Consider the following 27,338-nt stretch of genomic DNA (forward strand, 5'->3'; position numbering starts at 1 on the left):
TATTTAATTACTTGCACATTATTTGCACGTCCTGTCATAATCATGTATTTCCAACCTTTTCGTTTCATCGTGCGACACTGACATTTGAAATTTCAAGATGGCGACGTGTAAAACAGTCAACTGAAAATAGTAGTTGGCTACTATCGATTTAGTCGATAGTTTTTAGTCGATGGAGCCCGTCACTAGCCGTAATGTTAGCTTTAGTTTTAGGGTTATGTTCATAGGCTCTGCCTTAAGGTACTTTAAGGTACGTTCCTGAGTAACTCAAATGATTAGGAATTTTGCACTGATGCGAAAACGAACAGCTAATGGGGGCGGGACGAATACACAAAACTGAGAAACAATTCGGCCCACTAATTCAAATCATTCAAACTATACAAAACACACTTTGAGTGGGAATAAATGAAAAGGTCCCCAGATCTGGCGCGATCAAGGCGCGTAGATCACCAGAGTAGGAGATCCGTGACATCGATACTTGACGCATGCGTCGGGACCGAAGATTCCCGCAGGCGCCACCTTGCGAGACAGTTCTGTCGTAGAAGTTATCTCGAGTAGTTCTTCGGTGGTTGTGTTCGTCCGGTTTTCCCGTGATTTTTCCGATCTCGAAGGATCCCTTTCCGTTACTGCTACTCCGACCAAAAGAAGTGAGTATCGAGTGTTCACCCGAGTCTGGTTCGTCGAAAAAGTACAGGTTCGACGGTCGGTTCGGGCGACTCGGACTCGCTGGAAAATCCTCGGCGACCAGACGTGACAGGTTCTAGCAAAATGGCCGTACACGATTTACAACAAACGGTTGTTCCTCCGTCCTCGGTCAAATTTCACACCGGTTGGGAATCGCGATCACCGTGACACCGTGTCGACATCGTAATGTCAACGACTAGGCGGCGATCAGGACCGATTCGCGATTCCTGACCAGTCATCGAGCCGTGTCCCCATACATATTCAACATACATGTTGCACGTCACTGGCGAATTGATTTTTTCGCGAACGACCGCCTTGCGTGGTGCGCTGCTAGAACCGCGTTGCCGCAACCGTCGAACCGCCGAACTTAAACCTTTGTACCGAATTTCGTTGTCCCGCGAGCTCTGTCCGCTATCTTATCTGTCAGAGACGCGAGCCAAAGAGACACGAATCCGTAACTAGTTTTTGACAGACGTTGTCTCCGCGAGCTGCCGTCGGGTTACACCGATCAGCTGTCAGCCCTGTCACCGACTCGACAGACCTCGATGACGTTCCTCCGAGTCGAACACAAACATCCCCTCACGGGGAAATCGAATTATCTTATCCGCCGCGACTTTAAGGTTACCAATATTTTTCCCCGTGGATACTGACATTGTTGCCAAACGTGTCGCGGGCTGCTGCTGCTATACCCGTTGTCCCACTACGACCCGCGAACCGAGATAACTCGGCGACGTGTTTCGCGACTGTGTTGAGATTGCCAATGATCTCGACTCCTCGTGCCAGCTTATAAGATTAGAAAAGGAAGCCACAGGTAGATCTTCGGCTGCAGCCTAGAGCAGGCCAACAGTCGACTCACCTGTGATCCCGGAAGCACTCGCGAAAAATACAAGATTAATATCCAATGCAAACGGGCCTTGCGCTGGGCCCGTCGGAAAGCTCTATCTGACTCGAAATATCATATTACATAGAGACGATCTTCTTCCGATAATTTGAATTTCTGTATCTTCGACTCTTAGGTATACCTGTGACGGTCCCATTAAAATTTGTGCTTGTTTAACCTGTGTATATGTAACTACTTAAAGATTTAGAGAAACATTTACTCTGTCGTTCCGTTTCCTACGCTGCAGAATCGATCTCCATGTACCAATACGTCAAGATCGAATATCGAATACATTAACACTAGGTTTACGGAGCATTAAAACCGAGTATTTTACATTACTTTATAAAAATAAGAAGAATGTGTCTATCCAAGTTTTCAGCCATTTTTTAAATATATACCTAAGGAAATAAGTTTGTTGAGTAATTCGACGTAAATGGATCTTCACAATCTTAATAATCGTAAATTAAAAATATTAGAACCCGTCATTTCGGGTCCCGTAAACCTAGTGTTAATGGAGGACCACTTAAGGGTTCAGTATAGAAACTTAGCTTTAGGTGTCAGATAGTGGTTTCTACTCGTCTGGAAATCAGCCATGTGCAAAACAGTGGCCCCGCTTATCTTGCTGTTATCGATCTAGGTGCTCTACCATGCCCATCTACATGCCAAACTAGTTTCCGTCAAAACAGTTTCGCGTTTCGGTGAATTCGGTGTCGACGACAGGAGCATCGAGTGTCGTACGAGTGGGAAAAGTGTTATCTAGGATTCGGGTGTTTCGTGGGCGAATCAGTGCGCGGTTTATTAACGGGCCTCGGGGTGGAGGAACGAAGGAGGCCGGCATGAATATTTGAATGCACCGCAAGGTGAAATATACGAGGGTGGGCGAACAGCCGGTTTATCGATTACGGCGCATCGCGGCGAGGAGCGTCGTCATAAAGCGTCGCGACGACGCAGCACGCCTTTACGATTGTCAAGGTCCTATCCTCCCCCTAGCATATCTTGACCAACCTTTTCCTTTTTTTTCTTTTCTCGTTCGTTTTTCGGGTTCCCGTTTCCGGGGCGATCTCGGTTTTCCCGGTGGTTTCCCGTCGTATCGATCCAAGTCGAACGTTTACCGGGAAAAGATGGCGGCCGCTGGCCCGCTGTTTCTAATTGGCCGATTTTGATCCGCTCTGGCCAATCCCCGGTCGCGTTTTCCGACGGCCGTAACCGATGATCACCGGCCAATACCATTGCTATTTTGTTGACCGCGTGTTTTGCCAAATGTTATGTCATTCGCGGAATTGCGTAGGTACACGGTTTTGCAAGGGTTGACGAATATTTTGGGTACCTGCGCGGTTGACGCGAGCGCGAAGATTCCGTGTACAAGCCGACACGGAGACACGACGGGAATGATCGCGGACTGATATTTACAAATAACGCGCGGCTTTACATAACTGTGCCACATTGTCGGCGTTTTTCCCGCTCCGTGCCCGCGGACTATGCTTTCGCAACCGCGCTCGCGAAATGACCACTTACTACAATGTTTCTCGACATTCTGCACTGAACATTCTTTATAAACGTACAATTTGTTGTATTGTTTTAGATTTCTGCCTAGAACATATTGGTTTGGCTTTTATTCGTTGAGTCTGTACTCGTTTGAACCGACTAGTGACTTGTCTGCTTGGATCTAGGGGAATTGTAGTTTGGGGCTGCAGCAGTAGAACGGAATTGTTTTTAATCAGCAGTTTAATAATGATAAAATTGTCATTTATGCGGTTTTCATATTATTTATGAATATTTGTGCTCCTTTGACCTATCAAAGATCCAATTTGTAGTTTTAGGCTGCAGGAGTAGAACGGAATTGTTTTTGATTAGCAGTTTAATAATGATAAAATTGTCATTTATGCGATTTTCATATTGTTTATGAATATTTGTGCTCCTTTGACCTATCAAAGATCCAATTTGTAGTTTTAGGCTGCAGGAGTAGAACGGAATTGTTTTTAATTAGCAGTTTAATAATGATAAAATTGTCATTTATGCGGTTTTCACATTGTTTATGAATATTTGTGCTCCTTTGACCTATCAAAGATCCAATTTGTAGTTTTAGGCTGCAGGAGCAAAACGAAATTGTTTCTAGTAAATATTTGTACGAGTATAAAATTTTCTGCTCCTTTGTTTACCAATGTTTATACTATTAAGTACACCGCAGATTTCATGCATTTGAAGGATCTTACGGTTAAATGAAAAATGCCTGCTTGCTTCCTGCGCATGACGTAAAAATGTTTTGTTTCTCGACATTCTGCACTGTACATTCTTTATAAACGTACAATTTGTTGTATTGTTTTAGATTTCTGCCTAGAACAAATTGGTTTGGCTTTTATTCGTTGAGTGTGTACTCGTTTGAACAGGCTAGTGACTTGTCTGCTTGGATCTAGGGGAATTGTAGTTTGGGGCTGCAGGAGTAGAACGGAATTGTTTTTAATTAGCAGTTTAATAATGATAAAATTGTCATTCATGCGGTTTTCACATTGTTTATGAATATTTGTGCTCCTTTGACCTATCAAAGATCCAATTTGTAGTTTTAGGCTGCAGGAGCAAAACGAAATTGTTTCTAGTAAATATTTGTACGGGTATAAAATTTTCTGCTCCTTTGTTTACCAATGTTTATACTATTAAGTACACTGCGGATTTCACGCATTTGAAGGATCTTACGGTTAAATGAAAAATGCCAGCTTGCTTCCTGCGGATGACGTAAAAATGTTTTGTTTCGCATAAAAATCCACAGTCGAGTAAGAACATTTGCGGAACCTCGTGTTCGAGCCTTATTTCCCTAAAAAGAATGGTTTAAAATTCTGAGAAGCTAAGACAAATTGAAACGATAGCCGAGACCGCTGGCTCGTGTTTTTCTGCACGGACTGTGAATGAATTTCTGCGATGGTTTTTCTTATTTTCATAGAAAAAGCCTGTTAGAAAGTAAAATAAGTCGCGTTTAGGGAGCACGTTGTGCCGATTAAAGAGCTCGCTCTCACGCATTCGATCCCCGGCGTTGTTTCTTTTGCAATTGTAATCGCATGCACAAAGAAATTGTTTCGCTGGAAATACTTGTAGCGATCCAATCCTGCCGTATGCACGGTGCAGGAAATCACGTGTGACTTCGATTTCCTTAAGGAAAACGGTGTGCCGTTTCCCCGGCTCGGTTTTTCTTTTTCCTTAGGCGTGCACAAACCGTCGAAGGTTTAGACGGTTGCGACAGCAATTGTATAATTGAACGTCACGAACCCCCCCCCCGGCAATTGTTATTGTGCCTGGTGAAATATTTTTTACCTTCTGTTTCCCAGGCGATGTCGATGACTGGGTACTAAACCAACTTCGAGCTGACTGGAGACGAATCTAGTCGCGCTCATTCGAATCACTGTTGAGTATCAGCCAGCAAACACAAGCGAGGATCATGAAAATGGTGCTGTCTCAACGTCAGAGGGAGGAGTTGTAAGTTTCACAATTTTTATTTACTCTACACTGCGAAGTAATCGCCCAACAGTTTAATTATCGCATCAGAAATAACGAAAACACCGTAGGATCGATTATTCAATGAAACTTACTCTGATGACTTGAGATTTATTAAATTTATTTCATTTCTATCACTACAGAAGCTGACAGAATTTGGTACACTTAATTTACTAGCAGAGAAATATTAATTTACTAGTACAGAAATTAATTTTTAAGTGTACCCAAACGATTGTGCAATAATTGTGTAAACACGGGAATTGTAGTCACGAGATTCGCCTAAAATTGGAGATGCCCTGACACTAAATAATTACAAAACTATCGTAAATGGCAGTCGCAAAATTATATATTGTACTAGATTATCCATTCGAACCTGTAGTTAGCGGCAATTCTGTACCTAATTATTGAGAAGTAATTAATCCTCGTGTGACGTGAAAAATTCATCGATCGACGTGACTGGTAGTAAAAAGAAAGACATTTATGTTTTTGATATCGTATTTGAAATGGAAAAATCAGAGAATGATACAGCAAAGTAGAACACGGTGCGAACCGATCGGTTTCGAGATTGTATAATTGAAAATAATCAATGACTGTTTAAATCGATCTGTTCTTCTGTATGCGCGGCTTAACGCAGCGATACACGCATTTATAATGTTATATATATTCATGAAGCTGGAATTGCATCAAGCGGAGAACATTTGCTAATTCATTCGTAAGCACATCCTCGGGCTACGTCGCTTTCTCACTCTTCAAACAGGTTGATCAACGCTGTCCTGTTCAGTAAAAAAACATGACAACACGATAATAGTTAGAAATCTAACACGTTTTCCCTCCATTGTTGATTTTGAAGCGAATTAGTCACACCTCGATCGTCTTCGCACTCTCCGGGCCAAACCTGATCACTATGACACTGTTCTCGCACAAAATCCTGCTCTCAAAGATCATATAAACGTCAAAACGAAAGAACAAATTTCTTTTTCCAACGTAACAAATTGAACAAAAATACCGTAAATTTTTGCCAACACTTTACCTCTATCAAAAGTTCTGAATTTCTGACGAATTAATCATACTAAAATTTTTATTATTACTTTGTCTTTACTAGAAAAGTTCCAGTATGCTAAACAATGAAATTACGATACCAACCGTACGATTCCTCACAGTAAGAATCAAATAAAAACACTGTAAATTTTTATTAACAGTCCTGCCAGAAACGTTTCAACAGGCTTCTAAATCGTGCTCCCTTTTTTGAAACAGTAATCTCGAACGCGAAATAATCAGATCATGTTCCCCGAGGTGCACGACTGAAATTTCTATTGCAGTTGAGAAATTCAGTCATTGCGCAGCCGTGAATCATTTTTTAAAAAGGAATTCGAACTTCGTGCATGCCTTGTGCATAAATGAATAAAGATCCGCAGCCGAGCGATTGCATGTTCCAATGATAGGACCACATAATTCCCGAAGATCTTGTCCAAGATCCTATCGGGGATACTCTTGATCCAATCCCCGGCTGCGATCGCTTCGAAATCAAGGAAAAGGAAAGTGACGAGTAACGCAACAGTCTCTTTTGTTCTCGCGTATTCGGCTGAAGTTAATGCGATCTCGCCGGAGAAAATTTCTTGCGGATAATGCAGCGGCGATTCTGCCGGCGCGGTGGTGCACCGTTATGGAAATTTCTCAATTCCTGCTGGCCAAGGATTGTGTTCGCCAGCCGATACCAAAAGCGCAACGCTCGTGCTAATCCTGAGAATCACCGACCAAACAGCGTCTCGTTCGATGATCTAAGGATTTTATTCTTGGATACGACCTGGAAGCCTCGATTGCTGTCACTGGCTAATTTCCCATTGCATTCTCCATTTTCTAAAATTATTCAATTGCGTATTAACCTCCGGTAAATTAACCATCTCTAAGAAATGGTTGCACGAAATATTTCATTAATTCTGCTCTATATTTAAACGAAGAGCGACGATTCGGTATTCTAATTTGCACAGAAATTGCCTAGAGACTCGAATTTTCTCACTAATTAAAAGACCATCCTAAAAAAATTTTCCTACAGTTCGCAAAAATGTTTTTAAAACTGAGAATTGTCCTGTGGTTCGTTTCCGTGAAGAATTCGAGTTGAATGCACTAGGTGGCTTTTTCGGAAAGATAAAAAATTGCGAACCGAGGAGGAAGGTTCAAGCTTCATTTCCGTTTTTGATTCACCGACGTACCTCAGTTTTTGCGGCAGTAACAAATTCGGAAACATTTCCCTGATTCGACGCACCGAACATCTCTTCAAACGAACGATTACTGTAGCAATTATCTGCAAGTGCATCGATCAGTCGTTTTTACAAGTTATAAACAGTGGTTGCCGATGTAAATTGAACGTCATACAGACTGCAGCATCAGAACCAGACCTAAAAAAAGATGTTTCTTCTGTCACACGGAATCTATTAAGTCTAAGGACAGACTAGGATCACGTTAGACCTTGTATAATTAATATCGCCGTCGCATATTAAGCGAGCGTACCTTCTCCCGCCAACTCTGACAGTCTATCGAACAATAAGTAAACTTAAAATATAATAGATAATCACAGGAATGTCTGAATATAATTTTTCAATCAAAGATGAGGTAACTTACACTTTGTAGGTGGAAATCAATTTTTATTTACTCTTTTTCGAAACAGTTTAAAAATACCCGAGGTCGCCTGAAGATCGGGTCGTTTAATTAGCGTACGCAAGCGTACGGAAGACAATACAACGATGTCTCGTTATGTGAAGGAATCTAATAAGTCCCGCAGGAAACTAGCAATATTCATGAGGACATATTAAACCTGATTCGAACATTATCGAAGACACACGTACACACGCACCCTCCATTCACACCGCCGCCGGGTAACGAATATTGTGATCCGCGAATACCTCTGTTATTAATTAGTATTCATTACGTGCTTGGAAAACACGCCCCGGCTATTATTAACGCGATAAAAATTTCATGCAACGTGCTACGTATCTGCGCGTGTCCGATACTGACAATATACTTTGTTTCTTTGTGTTGTAAAGATCCTCTTCTTCTTTGAGATTAGTTTCGATAAAACAAATTTACGGAGCCAGAGGTCAGTGAAATATTCGCGAAAATATTTGCTTGGTCCATGCAAGTGACAAGGAGTATCGTTATTTATTTTAATAACACTTTCGCTGATTAGGGCAACTCTGTAAATCACAATTTTTTAATTCCTACCTCTGGAAATCACAATTTTTTAATTCCTGCCCGTGTAGATCAGAATTTTCAGTTCCCTACCTCCGTGTAGTACAATTTTTAAGTTCCCTTGTAAATCACAATTTTCAAATTATTAGCCTTGCAGATCACAATTTTCTACCCCCGAATTTAATTTTTAATATAAACTCCCCTTCTTTTTATCTAACTTGTGTTGCAAGTTATTTGTTTTGATACGAGAATATTGTTTTTCTCAAGCTTTGTCGACTTTATCTGCACACAATAGTTCACATTGAAAACACCCTTCTTTTGATAGAGAAGAACCCACCCACATTAAACTTCACGACAATGCTCTCTCTCCCAGTAGTTGATCTTTCGTTATCAAAAGGTCAAAGTATTTGTGTACGTTCCAGCATTTCATATTGTCGGCGACACACGCGTCTCGCCGACTACTATGTGTGTACGTAACTTTCCCCAAAGTTAGCGTTGTTGTCGATCGCCACTGGCGTCGGATGAACCTGATTTCGGAGAATCGCCGACAAAAACAGTGTCTGCTATTTCAATGTAACCTGAAAGCAGATTTAGCGTGAAGTTGATTCATCGTTGGCCGTTGTTACAAACAAACGTGAGAATATTCTAAAGCCGCGGAGAACCAGGCTGTAACATTAGGATAACATAATCAATTTATAAAAATTGCTCGCGAGACGATCCGCAAGTTCTCCGTAGCATTTCTAAAATTCAACGCATACATTTGCAAAGTGAAAATATTGCACAATCTGTGTTAATTTTATTAATGCACACGGTCCCTTTGGCTTTCGGGTAAAATTAATAAAAATTGTTTACAACAGGATCCACAATCTTCCTATAACATTTGTCAAATTTGCGGAGGTACTGCACAACCTGTGTACATTTTATTAACACTAGGTTTACGGTGCACTAAAAATGACTATTTTACATTACTTTATAAAAATAACATGAATGTACCGATCAAAGTTTGTAGCCATTTTTTAAATAATATATACCCAAAAAAATCAATTTGTTAAATAATTGCTCATGGATGCATTTTTACAATTTCAATACTCGCAATTTAAAAATATTAGAATCCGTCATTTTGACGGGTCCCGTAAATCTAGTGTTAATGATCACGCTCCGTTTTGACTTTTCGGCAGAACGGGGTCCGGAATTTTTAGGACACCCGTTGTGTCATTTATAAAACTTGTTCGTAAGGACTCGCACTCTACAGCATTTGCAGAGTTTTCGTAGATGTTGCACAACCTGTGTACATTTTATTAACGATCACGCTCCGTTTTGACTTTTCGGCAGAACGGGGTCCGGAATTTTTAGGACACCCGTTGTGTCATTTATAAAACTTGTTCGTAAGGACTCGCACTCTATAGCATTTGCAGAGTTTGCGTAGATGTTGCACAACCTGTGTACATTTTATTAATGATCACGCTCCGTTTTGACTTTTCGGCAGAACGGAGTCCGGAATTTTTAGGACACCCGTTGTGCCCTTTATAAAACTTGTTCGTGAGGACTCGCACTCTACAGCATTTGCAGAGTTTTCGTAGATGTTGCACAACCTGTGTACATTTTATTAACGATCACGCTCCGTTTTGACTTTTCGGCAGGACTGGGTCCGGAATTTTTGGGACACCCGGTGCGTGACGGGCACGGTGAAATCCCTAACGGCTGCATCTGCATCAGAGTCCACTGTCTTCCTGCGCTTCCCTGTTCCCTTCGTTTCTTTCTCTTTCGTCCCAGAGCCTCGTCGACTCATTCGACGTGTTATCGATTCCACTATTCGCGCGTGCTCGAGAGACGCCCTCTCCTGCGGCAGCCAGCGCACGATATGCGTCGATCCACGACTGATTTGACGTCACCGTAATTAGCATCGGTCAGCCGGCTGGATCGATGACGTCCCGTTTTTAGGGGTTGATACGGCGGCATATCGAACCGGCGAATGACTAACTTCCTTGGGGTTGAAATATATCCATTTCTTGTTTGTCGTCGTTACGCCCCGAGCTCGATTATTGATCAACCTGCTGTTTTGTCACCGATGACCTATTCTCAACCTATCAACCCGATGACTGCCGTAGCATGACTGACTTCGATCCTTTTACAATTACTGCAAACTTCGTTTTGCGCTTCCAAGAGGCAAAATACAAAGACAAGATTGTAATTAGTGCATATTCTTCTCTATCTTTCTTTCTAATCGGTAGAATGATAATGCAAAATCTTCTTCGTGAACTGCAAGAAGCAGAAGCTGTAACATAACCATGATCACAGCCATTACTCCGTTATACATTACCAGACTGCGGATTTTATGCGCTCGTCATAAAAATGAGAAACATTAAAAGAATATTACAATGTCTTTTTTGAGTGTCCCACTTTTTATAACGTCTGGTTCCAACTAGAATTATTCAACAAAGGAAGACATTTCTGGATTGAATGTAATATATGAATTCGTTTAGCATCTCCTATGTTTTAAATTTTACTTACTTCTACCACTAATGCATGAAATCCGCAGTCTAGTGGTATGTAAAAGAGTCGCCATATTTTTGTATTTCATCATTCAATGAAAAGCGAAAGTAAATTCTTTCAGTATTTCTGCGATGACGGTGACCGTTGGAAGTAAAATGTTAGGGAAGTAGCGATAAATTTGTCATAGAATTTTATATATTTTATTTAGCTTATGTCGATCAATATTCTGTTCACTCACGCCCACGTGACTCAATATACTTGTCTACGACGCTCGCTGTCCGTAAATAGTGTATATTTGCTACGGGGATTTTTGTGTTTAGTTCCAACCACAGAGTCATTATTTACAAGGTCATTTACAATCATTATTCTCGACGTTTCAATTTTTTACACGCTTATACAGCTGTATTGAAATAATTAGGAAATGTAAAGGTGTATGTGGTTCATAAATCATATATGTAAATGTTTGTAAACCGTGACAAATAATCCTGAATTTAATATCATAAATTCTGTGTTCGCGTTGCAACAAAGATAAAATGCGTTCTAAATGTGAAAGGTCAACCCCTTTGCAGCAGCAACCCCTTCTCGATTTTTCCATCCCTTTGAAACAGGAAAATTAATGTTCATCCGGAATGTTCGAAACGATTTTTATCTCGCATTTTCGAAACATTTTCTTGGATCTGTTGGTTGAAACAATATTGAACTTGCCATTTCAACGGTTTCATCATGTGTTGAAACTCTCGTTTATACATGTCTCGTGACCTCCACGGCAATTCTGGCTCGTGGTATAACGTTTTCATCGTAACGTCGCGTTCTGGAATCTCTATCCCCACCATCTTGTGGCCATCGCAACCAATCATCAGGCTGCAGCGAGTTGCCAGCCAATATGGGCGGAGTCAAATAGTGATTCCTGCTTCCTAGTGTCTAGCCTTGTGTCCCTGGTCTCGAGACCTTACGGAGGAAACAGCATATTTCACTACAGATCGAAGAAGAGCTATGCAACTTTGAAAAAGATTCATTTGCAAACGATTAATCGAATTAATAATTCCGCAGGGTCAAAAATTTTTTATTTTTCTAACATTCTGAGTCTGTTCTACTTGGAAGACGATGCCAAGCAAATGGATGCTAAACATAAAGGGTTAAAATAAGTGAATGTATCTAGAAAACATTAATCAAAGGAGATAGGGATGCAAATTTTGAACTTTGCAACGCAGGGTGCGGAAAATTTGTTATGTTACTATCATTCTGTGTTGTTTCTATGTAGGAGACGACATCAAGCAAACCAACGTTGTAGAGGTGGGGGTAAAGGGTTGCAACCAGCAGAGATGTCCAGGAAACACAGGTAGAAAGAGATGCAGACTTTGAACTTAGGAACACAGAGCTCAGAAAATATTTATTAGCAATATTAGGAATTAGGCTAAGTAGAGCATAGATACGAAAGGGTTAAAACCGTCAGAGATGTGTAGAAAACACAGAGCAAAACAGAAAGGGATGCAGATTTCCGAAGACATTCCGAGACTCCCCGAAGACATTCTTCTCCCTGGTCACGGAGGAAATCAATTTCCATTGAATCGGAGTCCGCGCACGTAGAGCATCGCTTATAGAAAACTGGAACAGAGGTCTGACTGGAGATATAAACACGAGTCGCAGCTACTCTTCAACAGCAATTGCTTTTACTCTCGAGAGTTAGGCTTGCTACTCCGCAGCGGACGCAAACCGTGAGAGCTACTTTCGAGAGTAGCTCTCGATGCTCATTCGAAAACGGACGTGAACGATCCTGGACGTTCAGAGAGCTCTGCATACATCATTCATTTCCTGCAAATTGAATTGAAATTACATCTTTCTGTCATCTGTACTTAACCATTGGTGCGACTATAGGGATGCAACCAGCACAAATTTTCTTTTCCTTCTAGGAAATGATTAACTCGAAAGAAATCTTAGTTGGATTCAATTTTACTCTTTCTCGATTTTTTCAAGACGCAAGCCCTTTGCAAGATCAAAGTTAGGTTTATTTGGAGTTACCTTGGGATCTATATAGGGTATATGTACGGTGAATTCTCGATATATGTCAACAACACGGGCCTTGGCAGCGACATATATCGTCGAGGAGACATACCCGAGCTGTGTTATGTTTACACTCCTCGGCGTCCAAGACCTCTCTGCTTCGTGGCCCCTGATAGGGTATACTCCGCGGTAGTGGGGATAATTCCGCGACGTTTATCGTCCAGGCCTTGCCGACATATATAGAGAAATCACTGTAGCCACTTCCTTAATATTTTCTCGCTTCAAGTTCGCACCCTTCATCTTCAGCGTCGATTCCACGCAGATGAAATATTTAGGATCATAAATTAGGTTCGTTTGGAGTTACCTAGGGATCGACAGACACTTCCTCAATTTTTTCTCGCTTCGAGCTCGCACCCTTCATCTTCGGGGGTCGATTCCACGCGGATCAGGTATTCAGGATCGAAAGTTAGGATCAAATGGAGTTACCTAGGCTTCGATAGTCACAGGTGGCAAGGTGCAGCCCTCCTGACACCGACCATCGTTTGCGGAAGTCGGGATGATTGCACCTGGGCGTCATTGAACGCGCGAAAGAGAGCATTTAGGAACAAAGGGGTGGCTGGCAGAGGGTGGAGGGTGGGTCTGCTAGGCGGAAGGGTTTCGTTGATCATTACAGGTGGCCTCTTCCAGTAGGTATATTCGCTGTGTTCTCTGAACAAGCATTCGGGGACTTCATCTCGCGAAGGCGTAACTCGAGCCGCGCTGTTAACACGTTCATTGATCCAGTAGTAATCGGTAGCTTAGCCCGACCTTTTTGCTCCCTTATCTGCTCTCGCACGCGATTCGAGCATGTGCTGGGTTCAAGAGTCGCCTCGATTTTCGTGGCGTTCGTAATCTGTTTCGAAACGAGACGATTTTATGCTCTTTTGCCGGGACCACTTTGTCACCTTTCTTTTAGAACGCGAAGTAATTTTCGTGCAGCCTAATGAACGATGATCGTTTTGAGCTGTTCAATCGTGTATCGTTAGCAGACTGTGGATTTTATGCATTTACAACGAAAATGAATTGATTAAATGGAAGACAGTAACATCATGTAACACTAGGTTTACGGGGCATTAAAAGTGGCTATTTCGGATTATTTTATAAAAATAACAGGAATATATTTAATCAACTTTCCAGCAGCTTTTTCATAATATATGCTCCAGGGAGTAAATGTGTTGAATAAATTTCCTGTAAGTGCATCTTTACAATCCCGATAATTGTAAATTAACACGTTGAACGCCACGTCAGCCATATGTGGCTGACGGAATTATTTGTGCAGGTTTTAAAACGAATTTTTACGGTTTGTTTTTTATTTAATTTTTACGATGATTTTTTACTCAGTATCGTACATTTAATATTTTGCAATTTTTATTTCATTAAATAACTTACTTTGATTTTATGGAATTTTTGGGGTTTCTAGTTTGGCGTTCAAAGTGTTAAACAATTCAGAATTGTGTTGCATTACCTCCAGTTTTTTACTATCATATTATTGAGCAAAGAAATGAATCGTAGCTTGAAAATAATGTAGACAATTTTTGTTTCGCGTAAAAATCCGCATTCTAATCGTTAGACTGTGGTATGCAAGATACAGGTCCGATGCAGTTGCAGGTGGCGGATGTTGGATAGGAGTCTGTTTCTTCTTATGTTAATTTTAACGAGTTCAAGAGAATGTACAGCGAGTGATCAAATTGCTAGGTACACTTGCAGAAACTTGAAATAAATATAGACATACGTGAATAAAAAATGTTTTCTTCCCCTAACCATTGTGGCCCTAAGAAAAATATATGGCGCTGGTTTTCTCCAAGGTGTTTCACGTACACAATTTTCTAGTGACCACATTAAATGATCACCATCTTCAACTGTACCTAACAAGATCCTCAACCTTCATCCCGTAGAAGTATGTTCAACCACGAAGCAACCAAAGATTGATGCACGAAAATTCGAACGAATCTAGCCTCTGCGAGCATGGAATCGTCGAAAGGATACTTGAATGATACTTATCCAGAATTTTGATCGTGTCGAATACGGGCCGAAGATTGCTCGAATGATCCAGGAATCGGAGGTTCGGGTACGTCTCGCCGGAAATCATTGAAACGGTATTTCGAATGGCTCTTGAACCTGAACCAGCTAACGCGTTCGGTGGAGGGTTCGTACGTGTTTTAATGAGGCAATAAAGTGAAGAAGGTAGCGCGAGGAGATCGTTAAGGATGCCAGGAGAGAGAGATGCGACCGGGGAGCGTGTTCGAGCGGCTCGAGTGCAGGCTCGCACCGAGGAAAGTTTGGCGCGGATAGAGGATAGTCTGGCTGCAACCAGAGAGACCGACCACCAATCGATACAGCTCCTCCCTTTTCGTTGGCTTACGTTTCTCCCATTCTGTTTCGTTAACTGCGTAAGAAAATGGTAAATGACGGGTGGCGGCGTGCTGTTGCCGAGAGCGGGGTGAAAGTTGCACAGAACGGTGCACGGGGATCGATACTAACCACCGTGTAAAAGGGTTTCAAATATTTAAGGGCGACGAGCTAAAACCATCGGAGGTATTCACTCCATTGCTCTGTTATTACCTCATTCGTGAGGTTTTCGTGCTCGGGGAAACAGACTATTATTCTAACCATCGGCCTCTCGTGTTGTCCCCGTGATATGTTATCTAACGCTGACCCTTTACCTACGGGAAAATTGAGCAGGGTCAGTGATTTCTCTTGGCTTAACCTTTGTAGAATTAATGTACTAAGCTTTCGATAATGCCCTGTTCAATTAGTAGTCATTGTGCTTCATTGTTTCAGCGCGAATGGTAAATCAATTTGTAATTGGCTGGAACATTGGAAACACACAACTTGCCTATTTATTGATAAAGACAAATTGAAGATAGACACCAAGGTATCTTAAGTATTAACATAAGAGTTTAATAACGGCGTGTAGAACATTAATTTGATATTTTCTATGTGAAATAGGGATAGCTGATTTTATCCTGTACAGTGACTGCGTTGTATTCAGTTTTTGAAAAATGATTCCATGTTAGATCAAGGCAGAGCTGTACAATTGTTAAAATTGTGGAAACATTATACGAATCTAAGAGCATTCATACACCATTTCGGGCTGAATAAAATGGCTACAAGAGGAAACACATTTTCATTGAACTTCAGCTCCTGGCTACTAGGTACTAAACTAGTTGGCTGAATAAAGTATGCTTCGAGTCTGGTCTAGCTATCTCAAAGAATAAATTGCCTACGGTACGTTTCCAATCTAGTTTCGCTGTCTTAGAAGAAATACAGCGTCATTAATACTATCAATTGGCTGAATGAATTATCCTCTGGATCTAGCTTAATCATCTCGAAGAAGAGAAATATTATCGGTGTTATTAACTACACCAGCTGAAAATAAAGTACGTTCTAACTCTATTTGCCTACGTACCTTGTCAAACAAAACGACTCGCAACGCCATTAATACTATCAATCGACACCGAATTATGCTTTCAAGAATACCTATATATCTTGCGGACAAGAAATATTGGCAGTGCTATTAACAGTATTAATTGCCCGTGAACTACGCTTAGAGACTAACAGCGTCCACAGAATAGAAACACCGAGATTGCGACTTTTATTAAATACTATCGACCGAGTCAATTATAGTTCGATCCTAGTTCAATTATCTCGTCGGGGAGAAATATTAGCAGCGCTACGCTGACATCAATCAACTACCGTAGATTAGATATAATCTAGACTCTGCTTCAAGTATGACCACATTCACTCAACTATTGGGATCTTTATCGACCCTGCATGGTTCACATGGGGTATCTATCTTGCAGTAAATTAAAAATAATTCTTGTCAATCTGTTACTCTTCCTCCTCCACAATTACCTGGTCTGTACATAGTCTAGAATGTCTCAGAAAAATTTAAAAAACTTTTAAATTGGAAAGCTCGGATCTCCACACGAATACTAACAGAAATATTTCTCGCGTGATCTATGCAACGTTAACCCAGCAATATCCTGGGATCTCTCATGAACCCAACCAAATTTCCGCACACTAATTTTTGCTAAATTTCTTTAATTCCTTTGGAATATTTCGGGCGGTTTCAATCTTAGTAAATTCTTACGGAATTTTAACACTAGGTTTACGGAGCGCTAAAAGCGACTGTTTTGCTACCCACATTTTTAGCAATATTTTAAAAATAATATATACCCAAAGAGATAAATTTGCTAAATAGTTTCTTATGTATGCATCCTTCGAATCTTACTAATATTGAATTAAAAATATTAGAACCCATCATTTTGACGGGTCCCGTAAATCTAGTGTTGAAAAAAGATACTTCATAGTTTGAATATGCTCCAGGTTTAGCAATGCCGAGCGCGAAAATTGATTAGCGGGCCGGAACGGAAATATCTCGACAAGGTATCATCCAACTGTCTGGATCTTCACGTGTCCCATTAAGCGATGTCCATCGCGAAAATCGTTTGGCAGACGGTAATAAAAATTGCAGGAGGTTTCACGGTGTCTAGTCGGAGGCAGCTCTGTGGACACCGGTCGTCGATCATTTTGTTTTCACCTGGTTCCCCGGTGCCCGATCGTTCGGATAATTATTCAACCGACATTCTTAATCTCCCGGAGAAAGTCGGAACACATCGAGGAACGAATTAATGACGGAAGCGCGATCGATACCCGGGGGCCGGCTTTTGATCCCGTAAACTCCTCGCATCTGGACACACGCACACGCACACGCACGCGAAAGAGAGAAGGCTCTCGCGATCGTCTTCCATGGAGGGACGATCCCTTTCCACTCTCCTCTCTTTCGCTTCTGCACTCTCTGTTTTTTCCATTTACCTTAACACACCCGTCAACGGGTATCGCGTGTACGAGATATAAGGTTTCCCATCGCTGGAACGTGTGCGCGAGAAACACACCGTGAGTTTCGCATGGGACGCGTCTTCTTACGTGTATACACGGTGTACCGGAAATTGTAGCATAGAGAAATTCCCCCGCGGAAAACTCGACCGAACCCCTGTCCAATGGAATGTTAACAGTGAACGTTTCCTCATCGAGGAAAATAACAATCCGAGCACTTCTTGGAGAACCTGCACGGGCTCATCGTGGCATTGTCTGCGATTTTTCCAACGTTATGAAATCAATATTTTTGTCCCACAATATTTTAAAATGTTGCTCTATGTTTTATACCGTGTCTGGTTCCTCTAGGAATTGAATATTCTCGATAATTACAGAAATAGACACAGAATTAGAATAAAATTCAATTCCCGAGGAAATTTTACATGTTTCCGGATACAGTTTTGCAACAGTCCAACAAGCAATTGTTTATCTACGTTACAAGCGTTTCTTGTTAAGATGGGTTTACAAAAATCGATGGCAGATTCCAGCGAAGAACGAATGACCGAATAACGATGATTATCGTCGTCCGTAAATTTTGAAGCTCGATAGACAATGCGAAACGCGCGATCCGCGCGAAGCATCAAATTATCTTCGAACAAAGGAGAGAGATGTCTTAACGTTCATGAATGGAAGTGTACATACCATTAAAGTAACATGACCTCGCCACGGAGAGTTCAAGAAAGAGGTTCTTCTCGCCTTTCCAAAGCGACCACATATTTTCATGCAAAATAAAAAAGGAACACATACATTTCGCACATACATTTCGCGCATTCGCAGACAGCGAATGATGCGAGTGAACGTTTGAGGACGGTGCACAGGTGTAACCGGAGAATGTTTCGGCACAGTTTCTTTGGGATGTAGGTGCGCGAGTAACGATGGCGGAATAGTTCAGCCGATGCGTTCACTATACTCACGTTCGCGTACTCACTATGGATGAATGGTTTCGAGTCATCGAACGGTTTCTTGAAACGTTGGTGTACGCGCACGTTCGTACGAATCGGCGAAGACGACACAAACCGTGGAATATTATCATTATTTTACATGAATTTATGTACAAAAATGAGCAATAGATCATTTCATAAATAATGCGAATTCTAACTCGACTAATTCGTCTGTTCTGCTTATGTTAACGTTGTGGAAGAGTGTAGTAGCATAAAGTAAAAATGGTAAAAATAATTGGCGTGGTTTTCTGGGATTTTCGCAAATCCCAGCGTGGAAACGTTATTTTATCTACGGCGCGGGAAGAAGAGCATGAATGCGTTTTAGCTGCTTTCTTGGAGCATTCTTGAGAGTTTTCTTCGGCACAATGGTTGGGGGGACCGGCGTAAACGGTTTCTTTCCGTGGAGGGTGGCAAAACGGAACGGTCCCTTCGCGATTAGATCGCGGAACGTGGCCGTAGCTCGTTTTGTTTACCGGTTCGCGGTGATAATTCGCTACGTACTATCACGCGGATACAGGTGAACAGAGACGAACGACCGACTTCAGGCCTTTCACCCCGGCATAATTCTGCCCGACTTTCAATCTCTTTCCCACGTACTCAACCTGTGCCCTCTATTGTATCTGCCTACGTTGGCGGACGGTTCGCCAGCGAAATGTCATTATCGAGGGGCATATGTTATTTGACCAGAATTCCAGGTTGTTAATGCATGCCTGGGAGGAGCCATTGTATCAATGGAAAAGAATCGGAACGAGTGAAAGAGCAATCTGAAACGCTAATCGACCGCGGGACTAGGATTACCCTATAATAACGCATTGCGATCCTGAAACCCAACCTATTATGCGGACAAGTTATTTCCTGAGGCATTAGAAATTAGTCGAAAAAATGGGGCTCGTTCAAAACACTGACAAACCCGCCCCGAAATAATTTTCTAGAAGAAACTGAAGGATTTAAGTTACCTTTTTCATCCTCATACTAGGCATTTGTGGAGATAACAATTGAATTCTTTTTATTCGGCAACGGAAATATTCTAGCTTGAAAAGATTGAAAAGAAGATATTTAGTACCGAATTTATTAATTGAAACATTTTTCAAACCATTTTGACCAAAGGTTAGTCGTCTAGGGTCAAATAAATTAATTTGTGTCAACGTGCTCGTTAATTTTCTGACCGCTCTATAAACATTCAGCACCCCGGAACTGAAGCTTCCGTTTACAGTATTTTTCTATTTTATTTGTCAGAAAAGACTTGATATTTTCCATTGACGATTGTTGTGTTTCATATATTTCTGTGTCAGAGGCGACTCGTTATTATGCCAGTGTTTTTCCGGACGATTTGATCGTGTTGTAGGCATGCCGTGTTTTACAGCGAGGGTTGGCTGTAATTGATATGATCTTGCAGAAATAAGGCGATTGCAGACTATCTCAGCACCAATGGCTACCAAGATGCCCTCGAGGCGTTCAAGAAAGAAGCCGACATGCCTGGCGAGGTGGAGAGAAAATACGGGGGTCTTCTCGAGAAGAAATGGACCTCGGTGATACGTCTACAGAAAAAGGTGAGCAGGTTTTCGTCGTGTTGCTCTCATTCTCACATTCGAATAAATATTGAATTGTTGAGCGGTTGGATCTTCGAATGATCTGAATATTACGAGAGAAATAAAATGAAATTGTATGGTATTTATGAATGAGACACTGTTTAGGGTTTTCCGAATGGATGCGAAACTGATAGAGAGAGAATGAGAGTGCGAGAGAGGAAGAATGAAAAAGGGCCTTATATAAAAGGGACGAATGCGAGGGATGTTGTGTCAATTGGTAGAGAGAGAGAGTCAGTAGAGCGATAGTTATTAAGAGAGAAATTAAAGGACTATAGCTAAATCGGTATGAGATCACTCCACCCGATACGTCACAAGACGTAGGAGTTCTCTCAAAATATTCCTAGAGTATAGAAGATTTAATTGATTGTTAAACTCGTAGGTAATGGAACTAGAATCCAAACTGTCCGAAGCAGAGAAGGAGTTCATCGAGGGAGCGCCGACACGCAGCAAACGATCGCCGTCTGAGTGGATACCAAGGCCACCCGAAAAATATAGTCTCACTGGACACAGGGCTCCCATCAACAGAGTTATTTTTCACCCGGTTTTTAGTCTTATAGTGTCTGCCAGCGAAGACGCCACCATCAAGGTAAAAACCGGCGACACGGATGACAAAACTGGGAAATTGTTCAAACAAAATTGCTGTTGCAAAACCACGATCGATCTCTACAAATTCACGTTTCCTTAAAAACGCTACCACAACACCGATAAGATTTCCGATAAAATCGTTCGAAGCATATTCTTCGAAGAGCATACAAATACTTTATCAGAATGAAAAAATCAGACACTTATAGTTCCAAGATTATGTAAAGGCTTTGTAAGTTCATAGTTTTGTTATTTAACACTACGCGTACGGAGCACTGAAAGTGACTGTTTTACATCACTTTATAAAACTGACGGGAACGTGTCTATCAAAATTTGTAGCCATTTTTTATAATCTCAATTTACAATCTCAATAATCGCAAATTAAAACTATTAAAACGCATAATTTTGACGCGTCCCGTGAACCTAGCGATCTTTGCATAAATCAATATGATATATTCAGAGGAATGTAAAGAATTGTTGAATATTGTAAATGGCTACCTGAATACTTAGTTGGTCATAAAAGTGTTACTTTAAATCTTATTCCTCTAAATTTGAGCTCCAAATTTGAAGGAAACAACGTTTTATTTCTGTATTATTACAAAACGCTACATATTAAAGTACACAAGTTCTGACAACAATGTTAAACCATTAGAGTTCAACACTGCCTCGTAGCAGTCAGCGTCACAGCCAGTCAGAGTACCAAAGGTTGGAATTAAGCGAGAAGATAAATCACGATCCCGAAGTTAATGGAAAGTAGAAAATGATGTTACCAAACAAGTCCCATAAGAGATCTTTCGCGACGCGTCGGTCGTTTGCTTTCAACTTTTCCCATTTGTCAACGCAGCAGGATCTCGCCAACGGAACAGGTCCACTGATTCGCGTTCTTATTTGTTGCAGGTATGGGACTTCGAGAGCGGTGAATTCGAGAGAACATTAAAGGGCCACACCGACAGCGTGCAGGACGTATCATTCGACGTCTCCGGGAAACTGTTAGTCTCATGCAGTGCGGACATGTCTATTAAATTGTGGGACTTTCACCAGTCATTCGCCTGCGTGAAAACCATGCACGGGCATGATCACAGTGTCAGCTCGGTCGCATTTGTGCCACAGGGCGATTTCGTAGTGAGCGCCTCTAGGGATAAGACCATAAAAATCTGGGAAGTCGCGACGGGTTATTGTGTTAAGACGTTGACGGGACACAGAGAATGGGTACGGATGGCCAGAGTCAGCCCCTGCGGCGAACTGATCGCCAGCTGCTCGAACGACCAAACGGTGCGAGTCTGGCACGTGGCGACGAAGGAAACGAAGGTACTACACCTTTACGTCAAACCACATAGCCTTGCCACCTCCTCAAAAAACCTGGTCACAGCTTCAGCTAATCGGTAGACTGCTGATTTTTATACAAAATAAGAACCGTCTGTATTAATTGCAAGCTACAGGAGCTGCGCAGACATTCATTTCTTTTCTTAATAATCTGATAGAGTCTAAAACAGTATAACAGATACAGCAATTTTTAGTGAGGTCCCAAATTATTTACCAAAGATTCCATAAAGTGGCGACGCTATGTGTAGGAAGTGCTCGCGATCCAGTTGGTTCGGAGGATAAGTTCGGGATTAAACGGTGAATGATGGGATTTCCAGGTTGAACTCAGAGACCATGACCACGTGGTAGAATGTATCGCCTGGGCACCGGACAGTGCAAGAGCATCGATCAACGCTGCAGCAGGTGCTGACAACAAAGGTGCCCACGAAGGACCTTTCCTCGCATCTGGCTCGCGAGACAAAGTAATCCGTGTGTGGGACGTCGGCGCTGGCGTCTGCTTGTTTGCCCTCCTCGGACACGACAACTGGGTACGCGGAATCGTTTTCCATCCCGGTGGCAAGTTTATCGTCAGTGCCTCTGACGATAAGACACTGCGAGTCTGGGACACACGCAACAAGCGGGCTATGAAAACCCTCGAGGCGCACGTACATTTCTGCACCTCCGTTGGTAAGCGAAAAACTTAATTGAAGACCTAATTACCGAACTTGTTCGACCGGTAATCGCGAGACTGCGGATTTTCATGCGAGATAAAAATTGTCCGCATTAATTGCAAGATACGCGGGCAACGTAGACGTTTATCTCTTTTCGTAATAATTTTAATCAGTTGAAATTACAACATCGGTATCGTTAAACTCTGTTAATGTTTGTACGTGCCTTCGTGTTTCTCCGGATACATTTTTGTCAGAAGTGCATAAAATCCGCAGTTTAATCTCTCACTTCCGTCCAATGGAACTAGACGTTACGTTTAGACAGCATGTCTAGACAGAATTTTTTCGTGATATCTCCTGGTATCTCCAGGTCAGAGTTGAGCAATATCTAATGAAATTAACCATTAACTTTCACAAATGAAATAGTTTATTGACGTGGGCAGTCAATTGTTGACTGTTTCATCGAGCTAACGCATAGCTGCTATGAAATCTAGCTGGCGTTCTATCAACTGGATTAACGGTTCAAATGAACCATGCACTAAAAGTTTCTCTTCATTGTAAAACATATATTTGAAGGCACTAACTTGTGCTACCAGAAGCAACATGCTAAAACCGTACGTCCAATGGTTTTCTTGTGAAGTTAAATTGCGATTGATTCTTCTTGATCTTTAAATCGATCGAGTTAAACATTCTAGTCGACGAATACACAACATTGTTCAAACTGTATGTGACTTAAACAATCGCTTTAAGGCGTAGAACTAAGTTCGAACTAGTTCGAATATGGAGTTATCGTTCGATGAGTTCGAACATTTAAACGTTAACACGGGGGATATGCGAATATTTACGATATTGTTCCTGATTATGTTTCATTACTCTATTCAGTGCACACCAGGAATTCTGTAATGTTCAATGAAGTCTAACACCCATACCCTTTGAAGTATTTACTCGCGTTGCACTACCGCAAGTCTCTTGGATAATGCAACGGAAATAAATAGGAAGCAAGTTGTATCCAAGTGGATTAATTGATCCCGCTGTTTTTTAGATTTTCATAAAAGCCATCCCTACGTGGTCACCGGTAGCGTCGACCAAACGGTGAAGATCTGGGAGTGCCGCTAGTCACCAAACCATGTCAGAGTCTCGTTGAACCTTCGTCGAGTAAGACAGAGATTGTGGAAAGAAGGCGAACGATGCGCACCAAATTCGATGCAGACAACAACAACAGCAACAACAACACCATCAACAACAATAATAACAACAACATCAACAAGAAAACGAGAACAAGCAAAACGGCCGAAAGAGTAAGCTGCTGCAAATTTTGAGGATTAAACAAGAAAAGAAAAAAACAAGTTATCGTACATACTACTATTATTAATATTAATATTATTATATACACATAAACACGTACGATTAAGAGCTCTTTAATTAATTTATAATAAAGTATAATTAGTAATTATTAATATTATATGTACGTTTTACGGTAACGATCTGCACGATTCGAGGAGAGTCGGCCGATGATAAATATAATTAGCTTTCCGAACTGCGGGGAGGACATATTTGCCATGACGATACTAATCTCAGTGGGCCGAGAGAAGGGGAGGAGTCCTCTCCTCTACTGCGCGCGAAAACGAGACAGAGATATTATACCGCTGTCTACGAAGCCGCCGATCGTTCGCAGTTTAATCGTTACGCGCAGCGAAGACATCTCTTTTTGGTCTCCGGTTTGTTCGTACGCGTCGTCCTCCTTCATCCTCCTTCGATATACATCATTGCTCGGTCTCGTTTGCTGCGCTGATCTCTCCTCGAGCGTTCTTGACGATGTGAAGTCGGAAAAAGCGACCGTCGATCACTATGTACAATCGACGTAGAAGAGATACAAAACAAACACACTGCTGTCTACAGATGAGAGAAACCGATAAACGAAGAACAGAGAATAAACATAACCGTGCGGCGTCGTTACTTACCGTGTAACTGAACGTCGACTAATTTATCCGACGCTGATGATGATCGAGTAGCATTGGCTCCCACAGGAGCCAAGTCAGAAGCATATGTAAATACTCGAGAGAAAAAGAAAAGTGTGTGGTTAAACGGACGGCTCTAGCACCGCGATCATAAACGGTGTCCGTGTAAAACGTTCGACTTTCCATTGCTGCGTACCCCTTATGTGAGCGTAACACACACACACACACACATACACACGCACGCGCACGCAGTATTTATTCCAATAGTGTTTGCTTTACATTCATTCCTCGAGTTTCCCCGGATGCGTACTCTTGCCTGAAAGAAACGCTGCTTCGAACATTTATCGCGGGATCGTCGTTCTGAGATTCAACGAAATTGAACGAGTATCCTGAAATCGATGGCTATGGTTGTGCGCTTACTATCAGGGTACAAGCGACGAGCACTATGGGAGTAAATACTGCATTCGATATTGATAGAATTATCCGAGAGTTGTTCCTTCACTATCGAGGAAGGATTTGACGAGATCAGTTGTACGCGTGCGGCTACAAAGTGTTCTGGAATGAAGGAGACATAGTTCTGAGTAGAAATGACCGGATCAGAAGGAATTCGTAAATGTTACTCTCAAAATTTGCTGTTCCAAGCGAGCAACTCTTTATTTTTTCGTGAATTTTTCACAATAGCCTCGATTACCTCGAATACGTACCAACTGACAATCTCCTATGAGATTATTAACGCTAGATTTACGGGACGCGTCCTAATATTTCTAATTTACGATTATCGAGATTGTAAAGACGCTTCCATGTGGAATTATTCAAAGAATTTATTTGTTTGCGTATATATTATCAAAAATATTATTAAAAATTTGGATAGACACATTTTTTTTATTTTTATAAAGTAATGTTTAATATTTTTATTAATAATGTTCGTATTATTGCATATATTATATACCAATATATTATAAAATATATATTATTTAAAAAATTGCTAAAAATTTAAGTAGACACATTTTTGTTATTTCTATGAAGTCAAGAAAAATAGTCAATTCTAGTGCCCTGTAAGCCTAGCGTTAAAAGAAAATGATTTAAGGCAGAGCGTTGATAGACTACCTAAAGCTAGCCAAAATGTTAAGTTAGGCCCATTGAGAAACCCATCAATATTCTAATAACAGGAATTATATGTTTATTTATTTTTTAATAGTAACTATTTTTTTACTCAGAATTGATAGCAGAGATCCTTTCGTTTCAGGACACCTTGTAGGGCGCGCGCGAGAATGGAACTGCCGAATAGTATGACAAAATGCGATGAGAGAGAGTGTGTGAGAGAGAGAGAGAGAAAGGGTGAGAGGGAGAGAGAAAGTGAGAGAGAGCAGGCAGTGTATGGCGTCCAGACAACGTGCATTATTAATAAACAGGAAATACGCTAGAAAGAGGCAGGGGCGGTGGTGAATACGCGTAAGTGCATATTTCAGGAGCGTATAGTCCGTTGCGTGGGTCCGCGACACGAGAGGTACTAGTTTTCTAGTTAACCCTAAACTACTATTAGCCGGTAGAGACGTAACGTAGACGAAAACGAGATGGGAATATAGAGCTCAAGGCCACGAGTGGAACGATCGATCGGGGTACACACGATACAACTTCAAACATATTTGACGACACTACTCGTCAAGACCTCGTGTAAAGAAACAATGCTTGATCGACTCTAACGAGTCAACGAAACTATTCTCGCCAGTCGCTGGACTGGTTCCTCTCCTCCCCTATTCTGCATCCCTTCGTTTAGGCGAAACCAGCCCCGGTTTCCTTTTCTTCTGATTATTCATCACACACCCCGCCCCCACCCCCTGAAAGCATCCCCCGAATCCTCCAAGTGAGCCCAGACCATTATGACTCGATGTGGTACTAAACTATTTTGATGAACAATAAAAACGAAGTTCGTAATTCAGCCGTGTGACATCGTTCTGCTGTACTACCTGTGCGTTTCGTCGTCGTTCGTGCATCGTTGTTTGCCACTTTTCGATCCATTGATAATAAAACCTTGTAGCAATCACGATAAACTGGAGCCTCTTCTTTTAGGGACACCCTGATTATGCGGGACTGTCGTTACCTTCTCTGGAACGGTGTTGATTACTTTTTCTCTGGGTGAGAAGTTCATGTCCCGGGGCATAGTTTGTCAACGTGGCCGATGACGCTTGCTAGTGATGGATAAGAAAATGCGGGGGACATTTTTCTGGTCCTGGTGGTAGTTGGAAGACTTTGAAGAATTAGCGGGACGATGAAAACACAGTTGAAAATATTTTTGAACGAACACTTTACCTACTGGTCCTAGGTTCTCAATTGTATAATTATTAAAATGATGAAAGACGCTTTCATGGGAAGTGGTCGAACTTCTCTATTCAAGCACGTTGTAATGAAGATCTTGTAATGATTTCTGTGGCTATTGTGAAATTGGTGAAGAAGCCCTCAATTTTCACTCTCAGATGGAGGGGATTTAGGCCCACTTTGACCAACCGTACTTCTTACGTAGGTCTAGCTAGGGGTGCTACGAATTTGTAGAAATAAGTTTGTAAGAAGTCTGATAAATTGTAAAGAGGTCGTCGTTGGTAGGTGAAGTGTTGAAAAATTGCACACGCAACTACACTTGGAAAGTTTGATGATAGAAA

The 27,338-nt window shown here is 41.6% G+C and overlaps 1 protein-coding gene across 2 annotated transcripts; it reads left to right on the plus strand.

Moving 5' to 3' along the window:
* Nucleotides 1-485: 485 nt before the first annotated feature.
* Nucleotides 486-27,136, plus strand: Lis-1 (LisH and WD40 domain-containing Lis-1). 2 transcript variants are annotated; one of them, XM_076789084.1, is made up of 7 exons: nt 486-644; nt 4,879-5,026; nt 19,979-20,132; nt 20,551-20,757; nt 21,651-22,061; nt 22,394-22,742; nt 23,766-27,136. In XM_076789084.1, the coding sequence occupies exons 2-7, from the start codon at nt 4,989-4,991 to the stop codon at nt 23,837-23,839; spliced, it is 1,233 nt and encodes a 410-aa protein (XP_076645199.1). In that variant the 5' UTR covers nt 486-644; nt 4,879-4,988; the 3' UTR covers nt 23,840-27,136. The 2 variants fall into 2 exon arrangements, with proteins under 2 accessions (XP_076645199.1, XP_076645200.1); XM_076789085.1 differs by lacking the exon at nt 486-644 and adding an exon at nt 2,294-2,421.
* Nucleotides 27,137-27,338: the final 202 nt, after the last annotated feature.

The sequence above is a fragment of the Halictus rubicundus genome, chromosome 6, assembly GCF_050948215.1.
Source record: "Halictus rubicundus isolate RS-2024b chromosome 6, iyHalRubi1_principal, whole genome shotgun sequence".
Classification (NCBI taxonomy): Eukaryota; Metazoa; Arthropoda; class Insecta; order Hymenoptera; family Halictidae; genus Halictus; species Halictus rubicundus.